We start from the raw sequence: 25,701 nt of genomic DNA, 5'->3' as shown, positions 1-25,701 counted from the left end.
CTCAGACATAGGCAAGAAACTAACCCAGGCAAAGTGTTTTCCACCAAGGTTCAGGGGAAGTCAAATCAGCTGGCTGCTACATGCAGATGATATAGTTTTAATGTACCAAACAGTGATTGGCCTCCAGAGGCAGTCAATGAAATTAGAGGAATATGTTGAAGAAAACGGTTTAGCAACAAGCACGGATAAAACAAAGATCCTAATTTTGGAAAAAAATCACAAAAAATAGCAAGACATCAGTTTTTTGGGCTTTTGGGGGTTTCACAGATCAAACAGGTGGAGTCATTTAAATACCTGGGAGTGTGCATTAATATAAGCAAGATAGGGGCTAAAACAGAAGAAATAGTTAATAAGGCAAAGATTCTGGCTAATCAAGCAAGGCTCCTTAATACATTTTTTGTTGTTGTTTTTCGATTTTACCGCTGTTGGATTTTTACAAACTACAAACCATGGCTGCATTGACATATGGCTCTGAATCATTACGAGTTTGCCGGTCGGAAGCAATGGTGCAGGTAAACGTACCCGCACCGTTGTTTCCGGGCCAGCAAATTACGAGTCTGCGGGTGGGCAGAACCTCACCCACTCCCAGACTTTCACTGTAACACCGGCACCGGTTTTACAGTGGTCCCCATTCCCATAGAATCCTATGGGACTCTATGGGGAACAACACAGTTTCCAGGGCCTGAATTACCGGCAGCCGGGGTTGTAATACCCCAGTGTTACCGGTAAGCCAGGTGCCTGTAACTGTTTATGGGTCCGGCAGCAGCCTGCCGTTTTTACCGGCACAGCTACCACCAGACTCGTAATGAGCGCCATTGTTTTTTATTCCACACACTTTATGGTCTATAGTTGAAAGAATGTTTTAGAAGAGTGTGCTGGGATTGCCGAGATCCACCCCAGTCCAGGTGGTTAGGCGTGAGCTGGGGTTGATTTCGTTAGAGGCAAAGGTTGAATGAAAGTCGTTGGCCTTATGGAGGAAATGTATTTTGGAAACACTGTCACCTTTCTTTGTCATACTGAAAAATGAAATGGAAATGGGTCAACAGAACTTTGAGGCAATGGGAATTATACTGTAGAGATCTGCTGGAAAAAGTGTGCGCTTCTGAAAATCACTTAAGAACGAACCCGAATTGGATAAAATTGAATCTTTGGAGATCAGATTGGATATTGACATGAGAAGAAGCAAACTAATTTAAATTATTTTATCATTTAAGACACAAATCGAAGGCTTTTGGTATCATTGCAAAATATCTGACCAAATTCCCTATTACCTTCTACAGATCTCAGTTTATGAGGATCCGCTTGAACCTATTTCCAACTAAGGAATTGTTGTCTGTTAGAATTCGTAAAAGACCTAGAGAAAATGTGCACCATTTATTGCTATTTTGCGTGTCACTAACGACTCTCAGAACTAAGCACTTTAATATCTTTCTGAACAATTTAAACACGTTAACGCCTGCTGATTGATGGAGCCTTTAATTAGGCAGGGAAATGACCCTATGGTTTCAGCAGCAGTATAATGTTTTAAAACTGTAATTGATTTGGGAATGTTTAGAGTGTTAGAGGATGTTTCTTTTTTTCTGTTTTTTTACTACCATTGAAAATGTGTTTTTACTGTGACAAATGAAGATGAATTAGATGATGTATTTATTATATTTGAAACCTTGTTTTTATTTTGAGATGAATTTACATGTAAATGGATTGAGGTATTAAAGCATTGCTAAAATGTTTGTAATAAGCCAAAATGCAAATGAAAAAATTACATCTTTTTTTTTTTTAAAGTACTTTAGTGAGGAAGTGTGTTGCCTAGTCATAAATGGTCTTGTGGTCAGGCATATGATCCTGAAGTCAATACAAGGGATTGGTGGCCAATGTAGGGATACTAACGTCCACAAAACATGGTTGGTTCTTCCTAGACCAAAGATGAGATGAACAACATAGTTCACAGCCTGTTGCAGTTTATGCAATGTTATGGTGTGGTGTCCTTCATAGCGACCATTAAAGTAGTCAATCCAGGAGATAGCCACTGCAAAAACGAGATCTCTCATTTTAGAGATAAAGAGAATTGGGAGGATGGCATGCAACAGCATCAGCTGAGAAAAGGACTACTTTAGCCTGTGTTAGTCTGCAGACCAAAGATCAAGTTGGTATTAAAAATAACTCCCAGATTCCGGGCTTTAAGCTTTTGGAAGCCGGGCGAAAACATAGCAGATGGCCAATGACCCGGCAGAGACTGAGGAAACATGCCCCATTCCAAGCACCTCCACTTTCGAAGGTGGCCTTTCAGCTATGAGTATGAAGGAGACAGACCACAGTCAATTGGTTGACCACCCCCAGAACCCTCCTGGAATTGAGGTGTACCAGCAGCATAAGAACCATGCAGAACCTCTGACACACCCAACCAATTACAACCCAAAGCACATGCTTCAGCTTTTAACATGCTACTGATGCATTACCAACCAGTGAGCAGGGGGCTCATAGCAATGCAAGAATATGTTTCTAGTATTATTGTTATCAGGGCTGTGTTATTGAAGCCCACTTTGCCGTGATAAGGGTTTGGACAGACAGTTAATACAATGCTTTCGAAAATTCCTCTTCTATTTTCCCAACATTAATAATAATATACAAAGTAAGTTCTGCTGGTTTTCGTCATGCCAAGTGAGTTTAATGAAAGTGCTTTCTCTCTGCTAGAGCTATTGAGGTATAGCTTGTCCAAGAGGGAATATTATTTAGGAATGAGTGTGGTAAAGGCATTTCTAGGGTGCAGTTTTCTATTGCATCACAGAATGGCAGAATTGGGTACCAAATGATTTGCTTAAATTTGAGATCGTGTGATGGATTTCAATGTTTGCCAGTGGACATTCTTATAGGCTACTCCAAACATGTTTTGGGGTTGGCCTACTTCTGCACCAAACCCTTGAATTACTTTAGGGGCATTCAGGTGTTGTTGCTCAAGAGCGCAAGTGTCCCAATGTCAATCATCCCTTGGGTCACATAATTTATTAACCTTCCAGGAGCTCAAGAAATGGGGATTCCTGGAATAGATTCCTTTGTAGGGATGTTTGTTTCAATGTGACCTTTAATAGCCATGCAGAGTAGGCAATAGTGCTTGCAGCCTGGCTCGCGGGTAGCTTCGGCCGAACCTTCTGCCCCATCAACATATTTATCACAAATTTATGAAAATAACTCAACAAGAGTGGGTTAGGCTACAGTGTTTCATTCTCTTGCCACTGTTCACTAAGTGTGCATACCCACAATGTATTATTTGAAGGTTGGAGGCTGGGACTGTCACACTGTATCAAAGTTTTATCACTATCATTTGCCTATCATTGCTAACACAAACCAATGTGCTATGTTTCCATTTTTCTTTTTCAAGAACATTTTAGAAAATCTTTGGAAACAACCAAAAATAAAATAAACCTTGAGGTTGCGAAACAAATAGAAGAGAAGAAGGAACTTGCTACAGAGGTAGGTTTTCCTGTTATAGTTCAAATTTCAAAGTCCATGACAAAAAAGTAAAGATTTATTCATTTATTTATTTTGAAGTTTAATAATGGTCCAAATTGCAGGGTTGCTGTTTCCACTTGATGAAGATAGCATAACCATGACATGAGATAGTCTGTCAAACAATGCAGAACCTTTGTTTTGCTAGTCTGCAATTTGATCGACTTATTTTGCTCGACCATAATTCATAATTCGACCTATTTATTTTTGTTATGGGGGTTCTCCCATATCCTCCTCCATACTCTACAAGTCCATCCTCACTCACCCTTCAAAACCTCCCTGCTCCCCTACTGAATACCTTCATTTACAGACATGTGTATATATATGTTTGTATTTTGTTGACTCACCAAATGCGGTCAACAAATTGCAGGCTATCAAAAGATAGTTTGTCAAACAACAGCATACTATAAGATGCAACTCATAAAACAGTGAGTTACAAAATTGGTACTCTTAGAAAACGGCAAGAAGAATCAATACTGCCATAGAATGGTGCTCTGTGTTTCAATCCACTTTACAGTTTATTTATTTAATGTAATCGTTTTTTTTTTATAAAGCACCTAAAACCATACCTAAGGTCGGTTTCTATGTGCGGATCCGGGATTCGAACCTCTGTTCCTCTGCATGGTCTTGCTTCCAAGACCAGCTCATTGCCCCTGTGCTATTCTCCGGTATTTTGATGGTAAAGTGGTGTGTGTCCTGATAGGAGAGAAATATAGTTTAACAGTGGGCTGAGTCACTGTAACTGTCTCAAAAGAACTACATACATCGTGTTTATTATTTACACATTATGTAGTGTCTTATTACTAACTCTCTGTGATAAGAGGTAAAACACGCTGCGCTAAGACCTAGCACTTGTTTAGATTTTCACATGTAATATTTGCAGCAACGTATATACAAATGTGTTCAAAGTAACATTAAAGCATTTTTCTCAAGAAAGCCTGAAACCAGAGTCAGGAAAAATGAGGAGATAAATGAATTCAAAACAGTATGAACTAGCATCAATGGAAAATGTTAAAACATCAAAAGAGACCAACTGTCCTATTGCCTACAATTAGTGCAATCTGGGGCTAATGCGTTATTCCAAGAGTCTTGTGTGTGTGAAAGCAGTCTCACCTTCGGTTTGGCCAATTTGGGGTCTGTCTACGTATGGCGCTGGTGAGACTCCAAGTCAGTGCACACCTCTTTGCGCGTATAAATCAGGACGCAAGGGTCTTTACATTTCGGCGGAGTAGGATGATGACTGCCTTGCTCAGGACCAAAATGCTACATTCTAGCGAGCTGACCCCTGGGGAGAGCATGCAGAAAAAAGGCGGAGAAAATAATATTTTTTTCAACAAAGCCTATTGTTTGGAAAAATTACGTCATGAAGAGTGATTGAATAACAATTCGACATAATCTGTTTATTAAAAAGCTATAGTGGGCTAAGTGTATGACCTGGGGCCAAGCCCCCCAAAGATTAAAATCGTGTCTGGATGTAAGGCACTACTATATTCAACATGCAGTACAGGTGCGCATGCATGTGAAGTTTAAAACTGGCCTCTGCCTAAAAAAGACCTCTGACATCTTGTCCTGTATAACTGTTGGTAACCAGAGTGGTAGGGATCTTCTCCCGCTGAGTCACTGCTATTGTCTGAAAAAGTGACCCACCTATGGGCTCCTCTCCTATTGTTGGCGTTTTGTTGTGATCTCTCTCTGTGTTCCTTTGTTGCAGATATTCTGCACTCAGATACGGATAGATTTTTTCAGTTCTAAATTCTTGTATGTCTTTATTGAGTTTTTTTAGATAGTGCGGCAGACCTCCCCTTTCGCACTGAAGCTGTCTGCCATGCTGTGAATGCACAGCAGCCCGGCCATCAAATGAACACCCATCAGGTAAGACACGCCACCACAGCAGGCGTTTTTAAGCTCATATTCCCTTTTACACATACAAGGCGAGATCTACATCGGCCTCCCCCTTTCATTTTTTGTCTGTACACGTGTCTTCCCGAACCACACCAGACCCACATGCTGTCGGTAGCCAAGTGATTCTGTTACCCATGCGCTGACAACTCCACCATACTGAACGCGAGACCGTATAGCCACGCAGACCGAGAGACTTTTGTCCGACTGCGCCTCCTGTTCTTTTTTTTTTTTTTTAAACTTTTATTTTTGTTGACAGAGGCAGGTAGCATACACATTTACATCAGGACAGCAAGAGCAAATACAGTATACAGGTGCATTAATGCAAGGGCTTTTCTGCGGAACATAAGCTGTCAGGGACCATCAGCAACATAACATGAGACACCAACACTTTATACAACACTAGTAGAAGGCCGGGGAGATCCGCCCACCGTGGAGATGTCATCCAAACCGTTCAAGTAACTATTAAAGGCAGACCAGATATTACGGGGGCGGGACCGGGCCGGGAGCATATCCAAAAACCCCTCCTCGCAATTCCTAGACCATGTGAGCAGGTTCAACCATTTCTGGTATGTAGGGGGGGTCGAGCTTTTCCAATCCAGCAATATACATTTCTTGGCCACCACACAACTTACATTTAGGAACTTGACCACATCTCTAGGCTCCCCGAGGCCCCACACCCCAAACAGTGCCCCCAGCGGGTCGAGGGCAACATCAACATCAATAATTGTCGACAACGTCTGCATGATCTTGGACCAGAATGTGGCCAGCTCCGGGCAGGCCCAGAACATGTGTAGATGGTCAGCCCCATCGGTTCCGCAGCGGGGGCAGGGCCGGGGAGCAGAGCGTGCGAATCTCGAAATTCTACCCGGTGTAAAATACAGCCTATTAAGCAATTTATACTGTATGGTGCGGTAGCGAAAGTTCAAGGACACCCCACTGGTATGAGAGCACATTTTCCCCCACAATTGGTCTGTAAGGTCCGTCCCCAGTTCAGCGGCCCAGTCCTCCCGTGCCCTGGACGGGCGGGGAGAGGGGCCGGTCAGTAACAATCCATATAATGAGGAGACCACACCCCGCGCCCCTCCCGAATTGGCGATGTATGCAATCCCGGGGGAGTCCGGAGGCTCAGCTGGGAAGTCAGGCCACGCGCTGCGGAAGGCTGCGCGCAGCCTGTAGAATTGCAGCAGCTCCATGACTGAACCGGAGTGCCCCGGCTTCAACGTCTGCAGTGTTATAAACCGCCCATCTGGGTAAAAGTCAGTGAGGGCACGGTAACCCAGCGCCTCCCAGTGCCGCGCCAGTGCAATGTCACACGTGGGTTCAAGCCCGGGAAGGTTCCAGGCGGGAAGCCACCTGTAGTATGGGTGTTGTTCGGCACACGTGTTAAACAGCCGGCCCCAGGCCTGTACAGTGGCGCGGACTGGATCGATAGGCGAGTCCGGAACATACTTCCTATTTAGAATCAGGGACATTATGTTACAGGGTGCCCCCGCCAGGGTCTCCAATTTGACGTGGGGGCGAGGTGGGGGTCCGGGGTACCAGTACGAGGCGAATTGCGCCTGTGCAGCCGTCCAGTATCTAAGCAGGTCCGGGGCCGTGAAGCCCCCTTTGTCATATGGGAGGCACATGCCCGACCATTTCTTACGTACCGCACCAGAGTGCCAGAGAAATTGTGCAAGTGCTTTATGAAGGTCTGTAAAGTATCTCCCACCCGGCCAGACAGGGACGTTAGAGAAGATATACAAGAACACAAAAAATTTTGGCCTCAGCTTGTTCCGCCACCGCTCGGTAGTTATCCGCTAGCAGTGTTTCCCTAGACCGAGACACCCGGACCCCCAAATATTTAATCCCCATTGGGGACCAGCGTAGCGGGTACTCCGTGAGCGGTTGGGTGGTGGAGCTAGTAAGAGGGAAAATTTCGGATTTGGTATAGTTAATGGTGAACCCGGAGTGAGTGCCAATCCGGGTGATACCGCGTATGATCGGGTCCAGGTGCACATCCGGGTCTCTTACAAAAAGTAAAACATCATCTGCATAGAGCGAGACGATTTCGGGAGCGTCCTTCAGGCGGATCCCCTGGTGGGCGTGCCGGGCCCTGATATAGTCGGCCATCGGCTCTATCGCCAGGGCGAATAAGATCGGAGAAAACGGGCACCCCTGACGGGTGCCCCTAGAGAGAGGGAACAGAGCTGACGTCTGGGAATTAACCCGCACCCTAGCCACCGGGGAAGTGTATAGCAACTTAATGTACGCTATCATGTTAGGCCCTACACCCATGGTCTCCAGCACCAACCAGGTATATTTCCAGGAGACCATGTCAAAAGCCTTCTGGGCATCCAGCGTAACCGCCACGGCGCCAACTCCCTGGTCCATGCGGGCCATAACATTGAATAGCCGTCTAATATTGTGGGACGTCGACCTCCCAGGGACGAACCCTGATTGGTCATCATGCACCATATAGGACATGACCGGGAGGAAGCGGTTGGCAATCACCTTAGCGAATATTTTGGTATCTAGATTCATTAGCGAGAGGGGCCTATATGATCCACACTCATCAGCAGGTTTCCCAGGTTTAAGAAGGACCGTAATGGCGGCCTCCCGCAATGATGGAGGGAGGGTGCCCAGCCGGAGCGACTCATCCCAGACCTCCAGCAGCCTGGGGGCCAAGATGGCCACGTGCTCCTGATAAAATTCTGCCGTCAGCCCATCCGGACCGGGAGCTTTTCCTTTGGGTAGATTGGAGATTGCCCCGACAATTTCGTCCAGCAGAATGGGGGAGTCCAGTGAGTCTTTGGTTGTGGGGGAAATGAGTGTCGTGGGGATCTGGCTGAGGAGATCGCGCATTTGGAACTCGCTATGTTCAGGGGGCTGGGAGTATAGGTCAGCGTAGAAGTCCGCGAAGACTTCCAAGATTCGTTGGTCAGACGTTTGGCTCAGCCCTGACCTGTCCTTGATACAGGAGATCTGTGAATGACCCCACTCGCCCTGGCCACAGCAGCCAGCGTCCTGCCCGGCCTGTCCCCCTCACCATACTTGCGAGCCGCCTGGGGGCGACTGAAATATCGAACTTCCCTGACGGCCTGGTCATTAAAGGCTTGGAGCTCCTCACTAATCTGGGAGAGGGTGGCTGGGTCTACCGAAGTGGGATGCGCTCTCTCCAGGTCGCGTAATTTGGTTTCGGAACGGGCAAGAGCAGCACGTATAGCCTTGAGTACTCCCGCCTCCCTCGATATGGACATTCCCCTGATGAAGACTTTGAAGGCCTCCCACCGGACCCCCAGGGAAGTGGACCGGGACAAATTAAACTCAAAGTAGGACTGTATATCAGCAAGAATATCCGCCTTGAATACTATGTCCTGCAGGGCGGCAGACTTGAAGCGCCAAGTATTAATAGTGGGAACCGGGACTCCCAGGTCCACGGACATCCGGACAGGAGAATGGTCCGACAGAGTACGCGCCAAGATCTGAGTTTCAGCCACCCTGCCCAGAAGCGTACTGGACACGAAAAACATGTCAATCCTCGAGGAGCTGTCGTGTACCGAGGAATAGTGGGTATATTCGCGCGTCAACGGGTGCATCGCCCGCCATGCATCTCGAACATCTAGTGTCACCCCGTGTGCTAATAGTCTACGCGCTGTGCCCGAGAGCAATCTGGGGGCAGTGCCCGTTCTGTCCAACGTGGTATCCATAATGAAATTCATGTCCCCCCCCCAGATAATCTGTACCCCCACATAACCCAGCAGTATCGCCGCCACCCGGTCAACGAAATCAGGAGAGTCCACATTGGGGCCATACGTATTGACCAGCAGGTATTCCCTATTCGCCAAAGAACAATGCAGGATAACATACCTCCCTTCAGGGTCAACATAATTCTTATGTAGAGAAAACTTGAGCGATCTATGAACCATCGTCAGGACCCCCCTAGCCCGGGAGGAGTAGGAGGTAAAATATCTATTGGGGCCCCAGGAAGGGGCCATGCATCTGGCCAGGTGGCCCCCAGAGTGGGTCTCCTGCAGGAACAAAATTTTACAACAGTGTCTGTTGGCGTAAGCCATAATTTTACGAGCCTTGGTGTAGTTACTAAGGCCCCGTACATTCCAAGACAACACAACAGTTGTCATTGCATCGAGTTAGGGTACATCCCATATTCTCTGCCTAGAGCCAGCCAGTAGTTTAAAATGGGCCCCGCAATGGTGCCCCGATGTCATGCATTCTGCCACACTACCTCCGTCTTTTGTAGTACAAACCCACACACCCCCAACATCACCACCCACCACCCACACTGCCCACCCGCAACTTGCAGTAGGTATCATACCCCACCCAAACCCAAGGCCCCCAGCTAAGCCAGGGGAGTGACAGGGTCTCCCCAACCGGGGAGGAACAGAGGGCAACACCCAACGGGGATGCGCCCACGATTCGGCCCAGCAGTGGCCACCCAGCCCTAACAGCAAACCAAGCACAAACACAAACATTGCAAACGCAGTGGGGGCGCTGTAGCCGTGCGGACGGCATCTTAAGCATCATGTAGGCCAACATGGGCCATCAAGTCAAGTTCTGCGGTGAAGGATCCAAGTTCGAACCCAGGAGTTGAGGTTGGATGATAACAGGAAAACAATAGGCGATCTAACGCATAAGCATACAGTGTACGAGGAGTATTGAGTAGTGTCCAAGGGCCCAGGGCGAAACCCCAGGCCGGATGGCCATCCACGGGGTTCGAGTCGCTGGGGCAAAGAACAGCATTACCAACAACACATCCAAAATGAGCGGAGAGAGCTGGCGAGGAGAGTAGGGCACTACAGGGAGTGCTCACTCAGCGGCCACGGGAGCATTTATCGGATTAGGTAATGGTATCTCCAGCTCAATGAACTTCACTGCCTCCTCGGGGACCGTGAAGAAGTAGAGTTTGCCGTTGTGGGTCAATTTCAATCGCGCCGGGAAGAGGATGGCGTATGGGACATTGCGTTCCCTGAGCAGCTTTTTGACACCAAGAAATTGGCGCCTTTCCTGCTGGACCGCTACGGAAAAGTCGGGGAAGATCCTGACGGTGTTGGCCTCCAGGCGCAGCTCTCCCTTCTCCCGTGCCAAGCGTAGGATGAGGTCCCTGTCCCGATAGTTCAGGATCCTGGCAATGATGGGTCTCGGAAGATCACCCGGTCTAGGGCGAGGGGACAGGGCCCGATGTGCGCGCTCGACCGTAAAGTGCGGAGACAGGGTCGGGTTGTCGAGTAGTTCCCTGAGCAAGCTCTCGATCGCATCCTCCATGCGCCCCTTGAGTGCGCTCTCGGGGACACCGATAATGCGTAGGTTATTCCTGCGAGAGCGGGACTCCAAGTCATCGCATTTGGATTTAACCGCCTTCATGTCCCGGGACAGGGCCGCGACCGTGGACTGCAGCACATGTAGTTCGTCCTCGTTAGTAGAGATCCTGCCTTCAGCCTCCGCTATTCGGGTCCCGGCTTGGTCTACACGTGTCTTGAGCGAGGCAACATTGGCATGTATATCGTCCAACTTCTCGTGGAAGGAAGCGAAATTTTTGGCCATCGACTCCATGATAACCGTGAGGTCAGGTCCCGGCGGCCCGGCCTGCGACTCCACCCCGGACTCCTCCGGCGGGGGTGGGGATGAGCAAGCGTCGGATCTCGGAACCGCTTTAGCAAATCTATCCATCGATCCTCCCCTGCAGTTTCCTTTCGATTTACTTGGCATGACGAAGAGTAGCGACGGCCGCCGTGGTTATCAAGCGTCAGCCACGTGGAGGTGGTGGGCACAGGGTCCAGGAATCGAGTCAAGCCCGGGGGGATCTTCACCGATGTGGACGTGGATCACGTTGGCACTACAGAGCGGGGCGCACCAGGGGGGCAGGGGCAGGGCGCCCACAGGGCAGGTCCAGGGGCAGCGCGAGGTGAAGGCCGGGCCCACCGTGCCCCGTCCGGATGCGTCACCCCTCCGCTCCTCACCTCGACAGTGCAGTCCTCCGCCAGGCGAGTGTCGATGTGGCGGGGCACCCCACAGGCCGCCGCAGCCGTCGGTTCGGTCCCAGTCCCCCGTCCGGCAGCGATCCGCCCCGCGGGGTCCCCCAGGGTGGGAGACAGGGGCGGGCGGGCCGCGAAAAAGTGGCGAGGCCTCGAGTAACCGCCGCAGCCCGGGTAGGCCTCCAGAGAAATATGGCCGTAGCAATTCTCCCAGCAGTCAGAGAAGGCCGGGACTCCGCCAGGAGCTGCCCAGCAGACAGGGGCAGATGGTTGGCCGCAATAGGAGTGTAGCAAGCTCCGATGTTCGCAGATGTGGGCAGATGAAGGCCGGAGCCGCACGGAGCTCAAAAGCTAAGCAGCCATCTTGGGCTGCTCCACAGCGCCACCCCCTCCGCGCCTCCTGTTCTACACCATCAGGTAGGCACTACTATTCCAAAGGGGAACCTAATGAATATCCGAGATTCCACAGTTGAGGAGGCGCTTTTGCACACTATCTCCATAGGTCAGCCTGAGTGCCTGACACCCATGGGGACTGCTTAGCCCCCTTGATGCGCTTCTGCCTAGGAAGGATTCTTCTCCGTCACTATCCAGTTAAACAGCCTTCCGTGCTTACTCCCGCCAGCAGCCATTTGATATCCCATTGCAAGGTACTTTCACAGTTCATTCATGGCAATCTTCACAGTATAATGGCATGTAGCACGGCACCCCCAGCCTTTCTTTGAACTACTGGCACCGGCATGCTCATGTGCGACTAAGACTGGGTATTCAGGACCTCTTTTTTCGAGATATTAGGCTGCCACCATTTATGCTTCATCTACGTGGACCTACCACCCCAGAGGCTCACGGTCATATGAGGCACTTTCTCACACACTCTCTGCCAGTTTTAAACTTAACATGTATGCGCACCTGTACCGCATGCTGAATATAGTAGTGCCTTATATCCAGGCACGATTTTAATCTTTGGGGTGGCTTGGCCCCAAGTCATACACTGAGCCCATTATGTCTTTTTAATAAGCAGATTATGTCAAATTGTTAATCAATCACTCTTCATGACATGATTTTTCCAAACATCAGGCTTTGTTGAAAAAAATATTATTTTCTCTGCCTTTTTTCTGCATCCTCTGCTCAGGGGTCAGCTCACTAGAACATTTTGGTCCTGAGGCTGCAGCGTTTCGGGACAGAAAAAAAAAAGAAACACGTGGGCCTCTGACACGGAAGAAACCTGGTCCCACCTACAACCCACACGTTCCAGACCGAGAAATATTTGGCTCCGATTCCGCTCTTATATCTCTGACCTAGTCGAGACTCAGACCTCCCCTTCCTCTCCGGTTTCCCCTAGCCAGCTTGGGTCCTTAGCTCAGTCATAGTTCCCTGATACCCTTCTTCACGATCTCACTGCATTTTGCTCTTCGACTGTTCAATATGTGTAGTAACTTCTGTATATCTACGCTATGTATACTGTTCTTTTACAATGTTTCGCCTGGCGCTGTTCGCCTGTGTTTTGCTGCCACGCTTATAATAAAAAGAAGTTGAAAAAAAAAAGAAAAAAAAAAGAAACGACCAAGAAAATGGCCACCATGGAAAGGGAAAACAGAGTCCGTTTTTCCTTTCCATGGCGGCCATCGGGAGCAGACGCGCTGGGAACACAAGTGTTCTCAGCGCGTCCGCTCCCGAAAAAGGATCAAAAAGAAGCTAAGTGGGGTTGGGAGGGCGGGAGTGGGATGGGGGAAGAGGAAAAAAAATAAATAATAAAACATTCCTGCCTCCCCGGCGGGGGACGAGGAAAGCCCTCAGCCGTGTAGAGGCTTAGAGCGGGGATGGCCCCACTCCGAGTCTCCACACGGCTGGAGGCTTCCCTCGTCCCCTGCTGGGGACACAGGACGAAGAAGGTAAGTTGGGGGGGCCGTTGGGAGGGAGGGAAGGGAATTAAAAAAAAATTTAAAACGTACCCGAGTCCCCGGCGGGGGGCGAAGGCAGCCTCTCAGCCGCAGAGAGGCTCGGAGCAGGGACGGCCCCGCTTCGACCTTCTCATGGGCTGAGGGACTGCCACGCCCCCCGCCGGGGACAAAGGCGTCGAATCCCGACGGAGGGATTCCCGGCCTGGTAACGACTCGGCGAGGGCCAATCAGAATGGCTCTTTCATTCTGATTGCGCCCTCGCCGGGTACTAATTTTACTTTGAACATATTTGTATATACTTTGCTGCAAATAATAAATGTGAAAATCTAAACAAGTGCTAGGTCTTAGTGCAGCGTGTTTTTAGCTCTTACCACAGAGAGCTAGTAATAAGACACTACATAATGTGTAAATAATAAACACCATGTACGTAGTTCTTTTGAGACAGTTACGGTGACTCAACCCGCTGTTAAACTATATTTCTCTCCTAGCGGGACACACCCCACTTTACCTTCATTTCTACATACCCCAGTCCCTGATATAGTAGGGGTTCACCCTCTCGTTTTGGAATTCTCCGTTATTTTGGCAAATGGTATATTGGTTGCTGGGATATTATATGGCAACATGGATGTGTCCAGTTTAAAATTTGATTTCTCAATTTAGCAAACTGATTGATCCCTACTGCCTGGCATTAGGCGGGCTTCTGAAAGTCTCCACTAGCTCTGAAAACCAAATCAACATTAAGGAGGCAGCAATGTCTCATAAAAGATCACCCAGAATAAAGCCAGACTTATGCTGGTCTAATGCTGGTCAGTTTCTTACGGGGGACAGTGGCAAATCTCCCCGACACCCGGGCCTTGTGGGGTTTGGATGGTCGGCGAAGACCTTTTTGTACCGAACACTTAAGGGGGGATTAGTATCAGGTGGCCCCATCCCCTGCAATTCTATTTTTGCTGGTGTTTTCTGCCTAGTGCAAATATTGACCATCCCCAGAGATGGACAGTAAAGATTCTGCAAAAGGAGTCCATGGTGGTAATATATACGTTAAGACGTTCCCTGAGGTATATTAGGAACTGCTCTGCAAAGCTGGCACATTGTGAATCAAGCCACAGGATGTTTGCATGATTTTCCGACATTCAAACAGTTGTGTACAAATATGAAAGCCTGATCAAAGCCCAGGTTATTTATCAAGCAGGTCTGAACTACCACACACTCACTAAGGACTTATGATCGACCAAAGCCGAGCTGCTGATTATCCAAACTGAGACTGAAATCAGTGGAAAATACATCACTTTGTGCATTTCATACTCCCTTATAGAACATTCAGCTGCAGGAAATAAAGGTGTCACACAACAATTTGGTATCCTTGAAGAATTACGAAAACTAACGTTTAATACTACAGTTTAAATAATGCGAGAGTAAAACCAGTATAGCTTCATGAAACAAATGCATGGCTATAGAGCTATGCTGTCTATGTGACTGATTTTCTCTCTGAAGGTGCAGCTATTTTTACAATTTTAAGGCATGTTAATGTATTGTAATATTATAATTTATGAATTAGGTTTATTACTCGAGTGTTTATTACCCATTTAGTTTACCCAAACTGATAATATTCTGCTCAAAAAGATTTAATTATAATTTGAAATTTCAATTCCAACCGCCTTCTCGTCTCTTTCCCACCATTGATGTCAGAGGATCTCATAATCTCTTCAAATGCCAGTAATCCACAGAAAAGCACAACTACATGTTCCTGTACATGCTTTAAAACAAACAAAGTAGGTGTTAGCTATGCACTGTTGGATCTTCCTTAATCCCAGGGCAGTATGTTGTCTATTTCTACTCAGCATTTTGCCTTATGGCAGCCGCCATTGTACCCTCTTTGGCAATTGTAGGGGTGGTTATGAGGGTATAGGAATTTGCTAATCTGTCATTGTTAAATATCCATCAGACAAAAGCAAAATTTGTTTTATTTTTCCTACGTCAAAATCAATATACATTACAACAAGAAAAGTGCCTTGAGTAACCCCTTTGGTCCCCAAAACTCTGGGCATTTAGTTTTTCTGCCTGAAGGGAGAGTCACCTAAGAAATATCAACTCCTCTCTGCCCCACACACCTGACACGAAACTCTGAGGATCTTATGGTCTTCCGTGAATGAAAGAATGTTTAAAAAAAGCAAAGTCCGAGCCCTAAAGTGCTTCATAGGCCAGTATGATTCCATTGAGCCGTGCCGGAGACCACACAAATAACGACTAGAGTGTGAGGGAAATGTTAAAATTGTTCAAGCAGCCATTTTGCATGATTGACATTTTTCTTTTTTTGAAACGTATTTTATTGGCGGAAATTTAGTAGCGCATACACACAGTAAGCATAACAAGAACAGTAACTAGAATGCATTCCACAGTTCATTAGTGAGCTGTTCATATAAAGACATTTGTCGAGCACAGGGCGGGTATAAAGCGTAATAATTCAAGCTAGTTTTGCAAGGCCGGTGTCACTGGTGGGTCGAGATCTTCTTCGGTCAGCCTATGGAGATAGCTGCAGAAGGCAGACCAAATATTTTTGTAGGGTAGGGTGGCGATGTATTCCTCTTCACATGTTTGTGTGCAGCTGAGGGCTGTCAGCCACATTTGAAAGGTCGGGGGAGAAGGGTGCTTCCAGTGCTGTTGTATACATTTCTTGGCCACCATAGAGCCCACATTCAAGAATTTAGCCATACTCTTGACTGCATCCTCGCTCCATACCCCGAACAACACAGCAATCGGATCTGGGTAGACTTCAGTTCCCACAATCTCAGAAAGAGCACAGAGGATATCCCCCTAAAATGTGTTAAGTGCAGTACACGACCAGAACATATGCATATGGTCTGCGTTTTCAGTGTGGCATCTGGGGCAGGTGTGGATTTGATTCTGATTGAACTTAGTCAGCTTATGAGGGTTGTAGTATACTCTATTCAATAGCTTATACTGCATGCAGCGAAATCTAAAGTTAAGTGAAACTCTACGTGTGTGGGAGGACATTTTCCTCCATAAGCCATCAGTGATCTCGAGGCCAAGTTCATCAGCCCACGCCTTGCAAGCTTTAGGTGGTTGGTCCCGAGACTTTACCCATAGCATTTTATACAGCAAGGAAACCACCCTTCGGCTATTACTAGAGTTAGGGGGTTCATCCAAGTATGATGACCACCTAGCTCGGACTGCAGCTCGGAGTCTATATTACTGTAGCATTTCCAGTGCTGAACCAGAATGACCAGGACGCCATGTCTGTGGGGTGATAAACTTCCCATCTGGAAATAGATGAGTCATTGCATGATATCCCAAGTTTAACCAACGCTGGGAGAGAAGTTTGTCATGCGTGGGTTCATGCGCTGGGGAATTCCCAGATGGGGAGCCATTTGTAAAAGGGGCAGGGCACAATTGTTGGATCGAGGAGACGGTGCCATGCCATCAACGTGGACGCTATGGGGTCAGCTGTGGCGTCAGTTTCATACTTTACATGGGGTGGAGTGGTAGGGTTCTTATACCAATACGTGGCAAACTGGGCTTATGCCGAAACCCAATATTAGGACAAATCAGGAACAGTGAAGCCTCCCCTTTCATAGGGTAGAGTCATGTGTTCCCATTTTTTACGGACAGCGCCAGCATGCCATAGGAATTGAGCACCCATTTTGTGTAAATTATCGAAATATTGTTTCCCTGGCCAGATCGGCACATTTACAAAGATATACAGAAGTGTAGGGACCAAGATCATCTTGATCAATAATAGTTTCCCAGCTAACAAGAGCGGGAGGGACCGCCATCTTGTGACTTTCGATTCGAAGTGCTGCACCGCGGCGGTATAATTATTGGTTATCAGGGTCGATTTAGACAATGTTATTTGAAGCCCCAGATACCTGATGCCATCAGGGGACCAGCAAAGAGGGTATTCACAGGTCGGTTGCTGAGTCGTGTTGGTAAGGGAGAATATCTCAGATTTAGAGTAGTTGATGTTGAAGCCAGAGAAGGTGCCTATCCTAGTTATGTCCCGTAGGATGGGGTCTAAGTGGGTGGATGTATTCCTGACGTATAGTAGGACATGGTCTGCATATAGTGATACTATTTCAGGGGCGTCCGCGAGGCATATGCCCCTATGGGAATGTTGCACCCTGACAAAGTCTGCCATTGGCTCGATAACTAGTGCAAAAAGGATGGGGGAAAATGGACAACCTTGCCGAGTGCCCCTACACAACGTGAAGGGCGGTGAGGTTAAGGTGTTGACCAGGACCCTATCAGTGGGACACGTGTACAATAGCTTAATGTATCAGATCATGCATGGACCCAGCCCCATTTTCTCTTATACTGCCCACTTGTATTTCCATGAGAAGGTGCCTATCCTAGTTATGTCCCTTAGGATGGGGTCTAAGTGGGTGGATGTATTCCTGACGTATAGTAGGACATGGTCTGCATATAGTGATACTATTTCAGGGGTGTCCGCGAGGTATATGCCCCTATGGGAATGTCGCACCCTGACAAAGTCTGCCATTGGCTCGATAACTAGTGCAAAAAGGATGGGGGAAAATGGGCAACCTTGCCGAGTGCCCCTACGCAACGTGAAGGGCGGTGAGGTTAAGGTGTTGACCAGGACCCTAGCAGTGGGACACGTGTACAATAGCTTAATGTATCAGATCATGCATGGACCCAGCCCCATTTTCTCTAATACTGCCCACATGTATTTCCATGAGACCATATCAAAGGCCTTTTGGGCGTCTAGCGTGACCGCATCCGCCTCCGCTCCCTGATCGATCCTGGATATTGAAGAGCCTTCTGATGTTAAGTGCAGTCAATCATCACCGGCACAAAGCCGCTCTGGTCTTCATGGACGAGGTGAGCCATGATCGGAAGAAATATATTCGCTAATGTATTGGCGAAGATCTTAGTGTCAATGTTCATGAGCGAGAGGGGTCTATAGGATCCACACTCGTCACTGGGCTTGCCAGGCTTAAGAAGGACAGTTATAATAGCCTCCCGCATTGGGGGGGAAGGGGTAGATTCACAGAGTGATTCGGACCAAACTTCCAGTAGTCTAGGCGGTAGTAGCGCCACATGCTCCCGATAGAATTCTGGCGTGAGTCCATCAGGCACTGGGGCCTTGCCCATCGGGAGATCAGTGATGGCTTGCACTATTTCCTCCAATGTGATTGGGGCGTCACGTTGTTCCCTGGTGGATTTGGATATATAGGTCATAGGGATTTGGTCGAATATGATGTCTTGCATATCTTGTATACTGTGTTCATGCAGTTGTGTGTACAGGTCGGTATAGAATTGTGAGAACATTTCAAGCTTTTTTTTATCTGACCTCTGCCAAACTCCTTGTGTATCTCTAATACATTCAATCTGAGCTCTACCCCCCTCTGCCCGAACTAGTCTGGTGAGCGTCCTCCCCGGTATATCGCCCTCCCCATATTTCTTCACTGCAAGTGGGCGAGCTAAGTATTTTATCTCCCGCAGAGCATGGGACTCAAACGCTTCCAGTTACTTCCTAATTTGAGCCAATTTAGAGGGTGCTGCATTAACGTTCCAAGTCCCTAAGTTTAGTCTCGGAGCAATGCAGATCATTCCTAATGGTTTTTAATATCCCTGCTTCCCGTGAAATGGACATGCCCCTAATGTACACCTTGAAGGCCTCCCACCGGACCCCTTTGGTCATGTCCTGTTGCTCATTACATTCAAAGAAGGTTTTTATATCTGAGAGGCTCTCTGCTTTGAAGACGATGTCAAGCAGCACCTCAGACTTGAAACGCCAGGCAGCGCAGGGAGGTGGGGTAGTCCCCAGTTCCATCATCAACGTCACCGGGGATTGATCTGATAAGGTACGAGTGAGTATCTGGGTATCCCCTACCTTGCCCATTAGTCTGCCTATTGCCACAAATAGGTCTATTCTAGATGAACTATCGTGCACTGATGAGTAAAAGGTGTATTCTCATGCTTGAGGGTGGAAAGTCATCCAGACGTCCCGTACACCAAGGGACGTAATATGTGTGTGTAATCTCCTAGCCGCCAGGGACATGACTCTAAGTGCTGCTCCTGTTCTGTCTTGATCGTTGTCAAGTATCAGGTTCATATCTCCACCCCAGATTATTGGAACCCCAATGTATCCCAGCAGTAGGGAGACCACTGCATCAAAGAATTCAGGAGTATCAACATTTGTAGCATACGTGTTCACTATCAGGTATTCCACATTAGATATCATGCAATGTAGGATGACGTATCTGCCTTCAGAGTCTATGTGGCTTTTCTTCAGCACAAATTTCATAGATTAATGAATCAACGTCAAAACTCCCCTCGACTGCGTGGAGTATGGAGTGTAGAATCTATTTGGACCCCAGGTCGGTGCCAGGCACGAAGTTTTACAGATGCAGCAGCAGCAGCAGCGACAGCTCGCAAACATCTTGGCAAAGCGCATGCTACAGGATCAAGGGCGGAAGAAAAGTAACCGCATGGCCTATTCTTCCCTCCATGTTCCTGCGTTAATACAGCCAAAGCACATCCATCACGTTCATGCACAAACAACACAAAGGCCTTTTCATAGTTTGGTGTGCCCAAAACTGGTGCCGAGCACAATGCAGTCTTGAGCAGATCAAATGATTGCTGGTGTTCCGTGTTCCACGGCAATGGCGAACAAATGCCCTTCTTCGTCAGAGCCAACATCGGCTTAATCACTAGTGAGAAGTTTGGGATCCACAACCTACAGTAAGAAGCCATACCTGTCAAGGCTCTAACTTCTTTCTGTGTATTTGGGACAGACATGCCAGAAATGAGTTTTATCCGTTCAGGTGTCAATCTTCTTCCCTCCTTTGACAGGAGATAGCCTAAATAGGCGACCTCCTGACAACAATATTGAAACTTTTTAAGCGAAGCTTTGTGACCATGTTTAGCCAGGTGCATAAGCAACAAGACAGTGCCCTCCTTACAAGCGCTCTCTGAGTTGGGAGCTAAAAGCAAGTCTTCAACATACTGAAGCAGTGTACAAGTAGAGGGCAACTCAACAGTATCAAGCTGTTCTTTCAAAGCCCTACTGTAGATGCTAGGACTTTCCATGTAACCTTGAGGTGCACGGGTAAAGGTGAACGAGCGTCCCCCTAAGGTGAACACGAACAAGTATCTACTGTCCTTGTGTATAGGAATACTAAAGAAAGCATTCTTCAGATCCACAACACTAAAGTAAGTAGCTGTAGCCGGAATCATAGTTAATATTGTCGTCACATCAGGCACAATTGGAAATTGCAGAGCGACGACCTTATTAATGGCACGCAAATCAATTATGAAACGAAAAGGAACTGCATTATCGCCTTTTTTGTGCACAGGCAAAATTGGACTATTGCACAAACTACCTGCAATTTCCTCAATCACCCCTCGATGCACAAAACGGAAACGATGCATTTCAAAGCTTGCTCACCCTCAACTGAAATCTTATATTGTGGAATACGTGGCAGCTTTATCCCATGTTTCAAGACTATTTGAACAGGCTCAATATGCAAAACACCGACATCATTGTCGTCAATTGCCCATAAACTCTCTGGTACATCACTGAATTCTGGCGGTAAAGGTCTGGTTAAGAATTGAGAAACAGAAAGTTGCTGTGGTGAAATCGTCAAACGCACTCCATCAGAAGAACAATGAATTACCGCATTTAATTCCTTCAACAGATTCAACCCCAGCAAATTCTCTCCACAATTTGAAGTCAAAAGGAATGGACAGTGGTTCGTGAAGGGACCCAAAGAAATAGGCACCGGCGAAGAAACCGGGCAGACAACTGGTGTGCCAGAAAACCCTACAGAAACATTGGTTTGCCCTGACAGTGGGATGTTTGGAACCCGTGAATAGTCAATGGAACGCTTCTGTGCTCCAGTATCTATCAAGAATAGATGTTTCCTATTTCCCACTACCATTTCAACGTAGGGACCTTTCTGATTAACGGGAATAGGCGTCGGTTCCAAACTCTTCTTCAGGCAATCCTAACGAAACAGAATATTGTCAAAAGGAAGTTCTTCAGAGAGGGAAGCGGCAGAAGGATGATCAAATATGTTTCTAGTATCCACACTTGGTACCTGATTATCCTGCGAAAAAGGTTGCTGTGGATCCTGTGCAAACTGACCTCTACCAGGGCCCCCTACACCCGGGCGACCTCTGGATCGTCTACCCATATTTCCAAATGTGTTATTTGACCTTTGTCGAAGGATCGGGCATTGTGCATGCCAATGACCCTCTTGCCGACAATAGGCACACTGGTTAATGTTTACAGGACCCAAGGGCACATTTCCTTGTGGAACATACCGACCTTTAATCTGCAAACTACCCCCTCTAGGGCTTCTAAAACATTTGTTGTAATAATACTTTTGTCTTCAAATCACCTTTTCTCTTCTCGACTCTTTCCTTTTCATTATTGACACAATTCTCATAGTACTGAGCCATGTGCAGTACTTCCGATTGAGAATTTGCTTGCCAAGCGCTCTCAGAAGACATAATTTGTGACTGGATGTCAGGCAGCAATCCACGCACAAATGTGTCTATGATTAGTCTTTTCCCAGACTCTGTGCCTAAGTCTTGTCCACTGAAATCCGAGAATACCTGCTTGAACCGATTAAAGAACTCGGTAGCACCCTCAGACTTCCCTTGGACACAGGCCGTAAGCTTGTCCCAAATAATTCTCTTTTTGGGAATTATAGTTTTTAATTTTGCAACGATTCTGTCGGGTAAAGTTAGTATTACCTGTGGCGGTTTCTCACCAGCTGGCCTTTCCCCATCGAGTCTAATTATGTTAGCCCACGTATCTCCCAACCCTGGTACATTGTCTATAGTCCTAACCTGTTTCCACAAATCTACGGGCAGGAATACAGGAAACAGATCAATATCACCTAAGGTGAATACTGAGGATTGCAAGACAGACTCTGTTTCTTTATAGAATCCTGTCGGATTTTTCCTAATGTCAGGAATAGATTGTCTAATGGTATTCACTTCCTGTCTCGAGAACGGGACATGAACGAACTGCGACACATAATGTGCAGGAATATCCACAGCAGCTGCACCCGTTACAGCATTAGCCGCAATCCCAACTTTCGGGAAAAATGTCGGAGGAACCTCTCTCATAGGCAACTGACAAGTAGGCAACTCCGAACGCTTACTAAGCAACAGACCCAAATCGAGTGCTAAAGCAGCTGAAGAATTGTCAAAAGAAAAAGCTCTCTTATAAATACTCAATAACTCTGTGGGACGACTAATCTTTCTTTTTACGCACTCATCCTGTAGGTACTCTACCATTACCTGTATCACTTTCCTCTGCATTTCTGGCATATACTGACTATACGTGTCATATACTTCAACTGGAGTTATTGACATGTCTGAGATCCATCTAATCGCGTCTTTCATGCAAATTCGTGCTTCCTCGGATATCGATTTACGACAAGGAAGGAACCGTTTCTGTACATACATACTATCCTCATCATCATCCTCGTTCTGTAAGCTTTCCAACTCCTTTATATACTCAAATATCCTCTCAACATGCTCTTGTACTTTCTGCACAGTGTCTCTTGAAAACGCTAAAGTGTTCAGATCCCTCAACCCTTGTGGGAGGTCTACATTATTTAATCTGTCCCACATTATACATAAGTGAATCCCAACCCTTCAATAAAAACATTTTTCTCAGGAAAATTGTCCATATTAGAAAGTGTGGCAAAAACCTTAGCTCGATCATCTCTCTCCATACAATGCTTAGCCCATGCGATCAAATCACGTTTCTTCTCTGGAGGTACAGTATTGCGAGTGACAACCCTCAATCCCGCTCCGTGATCGACTCAAGCGGTACAGGACCACTTGGAAGAGGAAGAGTAGGCAGGTTGAATGGAGTTACTGCTACTGGTGCAATAGGAAGAGGCGGAGGAACAAGTGGAGGAACAACGACTGGAGGAAGAGGAACAACAGGAGGAGCAGGAACAACAGGCAGAGAAGGAAGAGCAGGAATAACAGCAGGAAGAGGCAAAGCAGCAGGAAGAGGAACATACGGAGGTGGCGCAGTGGCACCAGGCCTTTGTTCATTTAACAATTTATCAATAAATTCGTCAGAAACATGAAAGTCTTTAGAAGGATAGATTTTCTGAATGCCAAGTGAGAAAACCCTATCCATATTCCTAGCCGACTCGGACTGTTTATCTTGGTCATATAACAATGCTTTTTCGGCGTTCGTCTTATGACGGCGCGCATGTTTTTCTCTACTCTTAAGCTACTGTAAAGCTTCCTTTTTCCAATTCTGCAAAACATCGAATGCTGCAGGTCTAGCCTTTTTCTTTAACAAAATTGACTCTAAATACTCAATACGAGGGATTTCAAAACTACCATTGATTGGCCACTGAAGTTCGGAAGCATGTCTGGTTTGTCTGTGCCAAATATCATTAAACACTATACTACCAATGCCATGCTTACAGTACATAGTACAAGCCGGCGACCCCTCCTGTGGTGCCGGACGGCTAAATCCCAAAGATTGCCTATCACTGCGGAATAACGCCCTGAAGCAGGTAGACAATTTCCCAGGCATACCAAAGTATTGGTGTTACCTGGTCAATAATTGTATATGCAGATACAATGCGCCAAAACAAATTATCAGGATACTTAAGAATCGGGTCACGACTCACAATGATCAATCCTAAGGAGGTCCGATCGGATTTCAAAGATTCTTTTCTAACTAATCTTACCCCGTGTTTGGTGATTTCGGCAAATCTGCCCGCCTCGATAAGTGGACCCTCGTCAAGATGCCGTCTCGGACCACAAGCTCATCGTCCAGGGATCGGGCCGTGCAGCGCTGCTGAGGTGTCGCGTCTCATTTGAAAAGGGGCCCCCTTTATTTTGTTACACCGTCCCGTCCGATCCCGGTCCGATAGCGTGCGTCAACCTTCGACGATCTGGCATCAATCTTGAGGGTCCCTATTCTGGCGCCAACTGTGAAAACAAAAAGAAGATATCGAGGCTGAGTACCTGAAAAGGAAATACACCGAACATGGGTTACAAAGGAACATACAAAGATCTTTATTTTATACTGAACAGTTTCAAAGGACAAGGCATCATATAGCTATCGGCCCTCCACACAACACAGCGAACTCCAGCGTGGTTCGGTGTGCTCAGTGAGTGCGACTGTACATTAGAATAGTCGCACCTTATATACTCTCAAAAACATGATGTTCAACCCTTCTGAAATTTAATACAAGTTAATACATCACAGATCTAGGGTTTGTGCCAAGTTCGTGCATCTGTACATTTAGGGTTTGCCTTTAATACATTCGCCACCAAGCCTCAATGGCAAAAGTATATTTTAGGATTTCATGTTAAACCTTCTCAAACAGTTTTATACAATGTAGTCAAACAAGCGTTCACATTTCAGTATTTGAATGTATTATGTTCAACATGTGCTCGCGGATTAGCTTCATTGGCATAGGTAATCCTCTACACACAGGTCAGTGAAGGACAAGGTCTCAGTTCATGACCCTAACATGTGGCCTGTAGGCAAGTTACACATTAGTTCGTGCACAGAGGTCAAGACGGCTATGTTACATTCGGAATGACATTGTCCACCATTTTAGCTCACAGGGTGACTTTACAGAGAGAATCTAAGATGGCAGATAGACCTAAAATGGCAGTTTACATCGATCTAAGGTCAAGACCTTGCAACGCAGATTTCTTCGTAAGTGGCTTATAAGCAGCTTGACGTAGGCCAGGATGCATATATTCATAAAATAGGAGGCACGTATAATTTTCTGTTCAACAGACAAGGGCCGCACGGACCGCACGTCCAGCGGGCCACCTGCTGTCAGGACGGTTGATCCAGCGCCGTGCTGTGGTGTGGGCACGTAGATGGCCAAGGGCGCCCCACACCGAGGTAGATGGAAGATCCCCCTATTTCCGGCGAGGGGCCGCCTGCCTCCAGGGCGTCCCAAGTCACGGCCAGGGATCCGCCGGCAACACCGGACACACAGGGGTCGGTCATGCACGCCCGCTATCCCGGCCCCAGATGCAGCAGGACGGGGGCAGTAGAGCTGTGGTGCGCACCCGTGAGGTTCATCCCAGGGCTCGGGTTCAGTGGCGTGACCGAATCGCTGTGTAAGTATGGGCATCTCGGGCCCCCAAGGTGTCCACAGGTCGCTGGGATTCAGGATGGGGCTCACCAGTCAGAGCCGAACACCAGCCGGAAGGTAGATTGCTTCACTCAGGTAGGTACGATCGCAGGCACAGGTCTCCGAAATCAATGTAACTCGCCTCCCCTACGGGGATGTCGAGCCGGCTGTACAAGAAGGTAAGCCCAGCAGCCCGCGGCCCAGTGGCAGCCACGGGATGCACTTCGTGTTTATGGCGTAACGAGTCAGAGCACTGCTCAGGAGCGACGTTTCATCCAAATTTAGAACCGCAGC

At 47.3% G+C, this 25,701-nt stretch overlaps 1 protein-coding gene across 1 annotated transcript in view; it reads left to right on the top strand.

Moving 5' to 3' along the window:
* CCDC83 (coiled-coil domain containing 83) overlaps nt 1–25,701 on the top strand; it is a 472,571-nt gene that overhangs the window by 264,827 nt on the left and 182,043 nt on the right. Inside the window, exon 6 of the mRNA XM_069639776.1 lies at nt 3,377–3,468. Within this exon, the coding sequence (XP_069495877.1) occupies nt 3,377–3,468 (92 nt within the window). The remainder of the gene's footprint in view (nt 1–3,376; nt 3,469–25,701) is intronic.

Source organism: Ambystoma mexicanum, chromosome 7q (genome assembly GCF_040938575.1).
Source record: "Ambystoma mexicanum isolate Mex_15411 chromosome 7q, UKY_AmexF1_1, whole genome shotgun sequence".
Lineage (NCBI taxonomy): Eukaryota > Metazoa > Chordata > Amphibia > Caudata > Ambystomatidae > Ambystoma > Ambystoma mexicanum.
The sequence above is the reverse complement of the archived record's forward strand: the minus strand, read 5'-3'. Positions and strand labels throughout refer to the sequence as shown.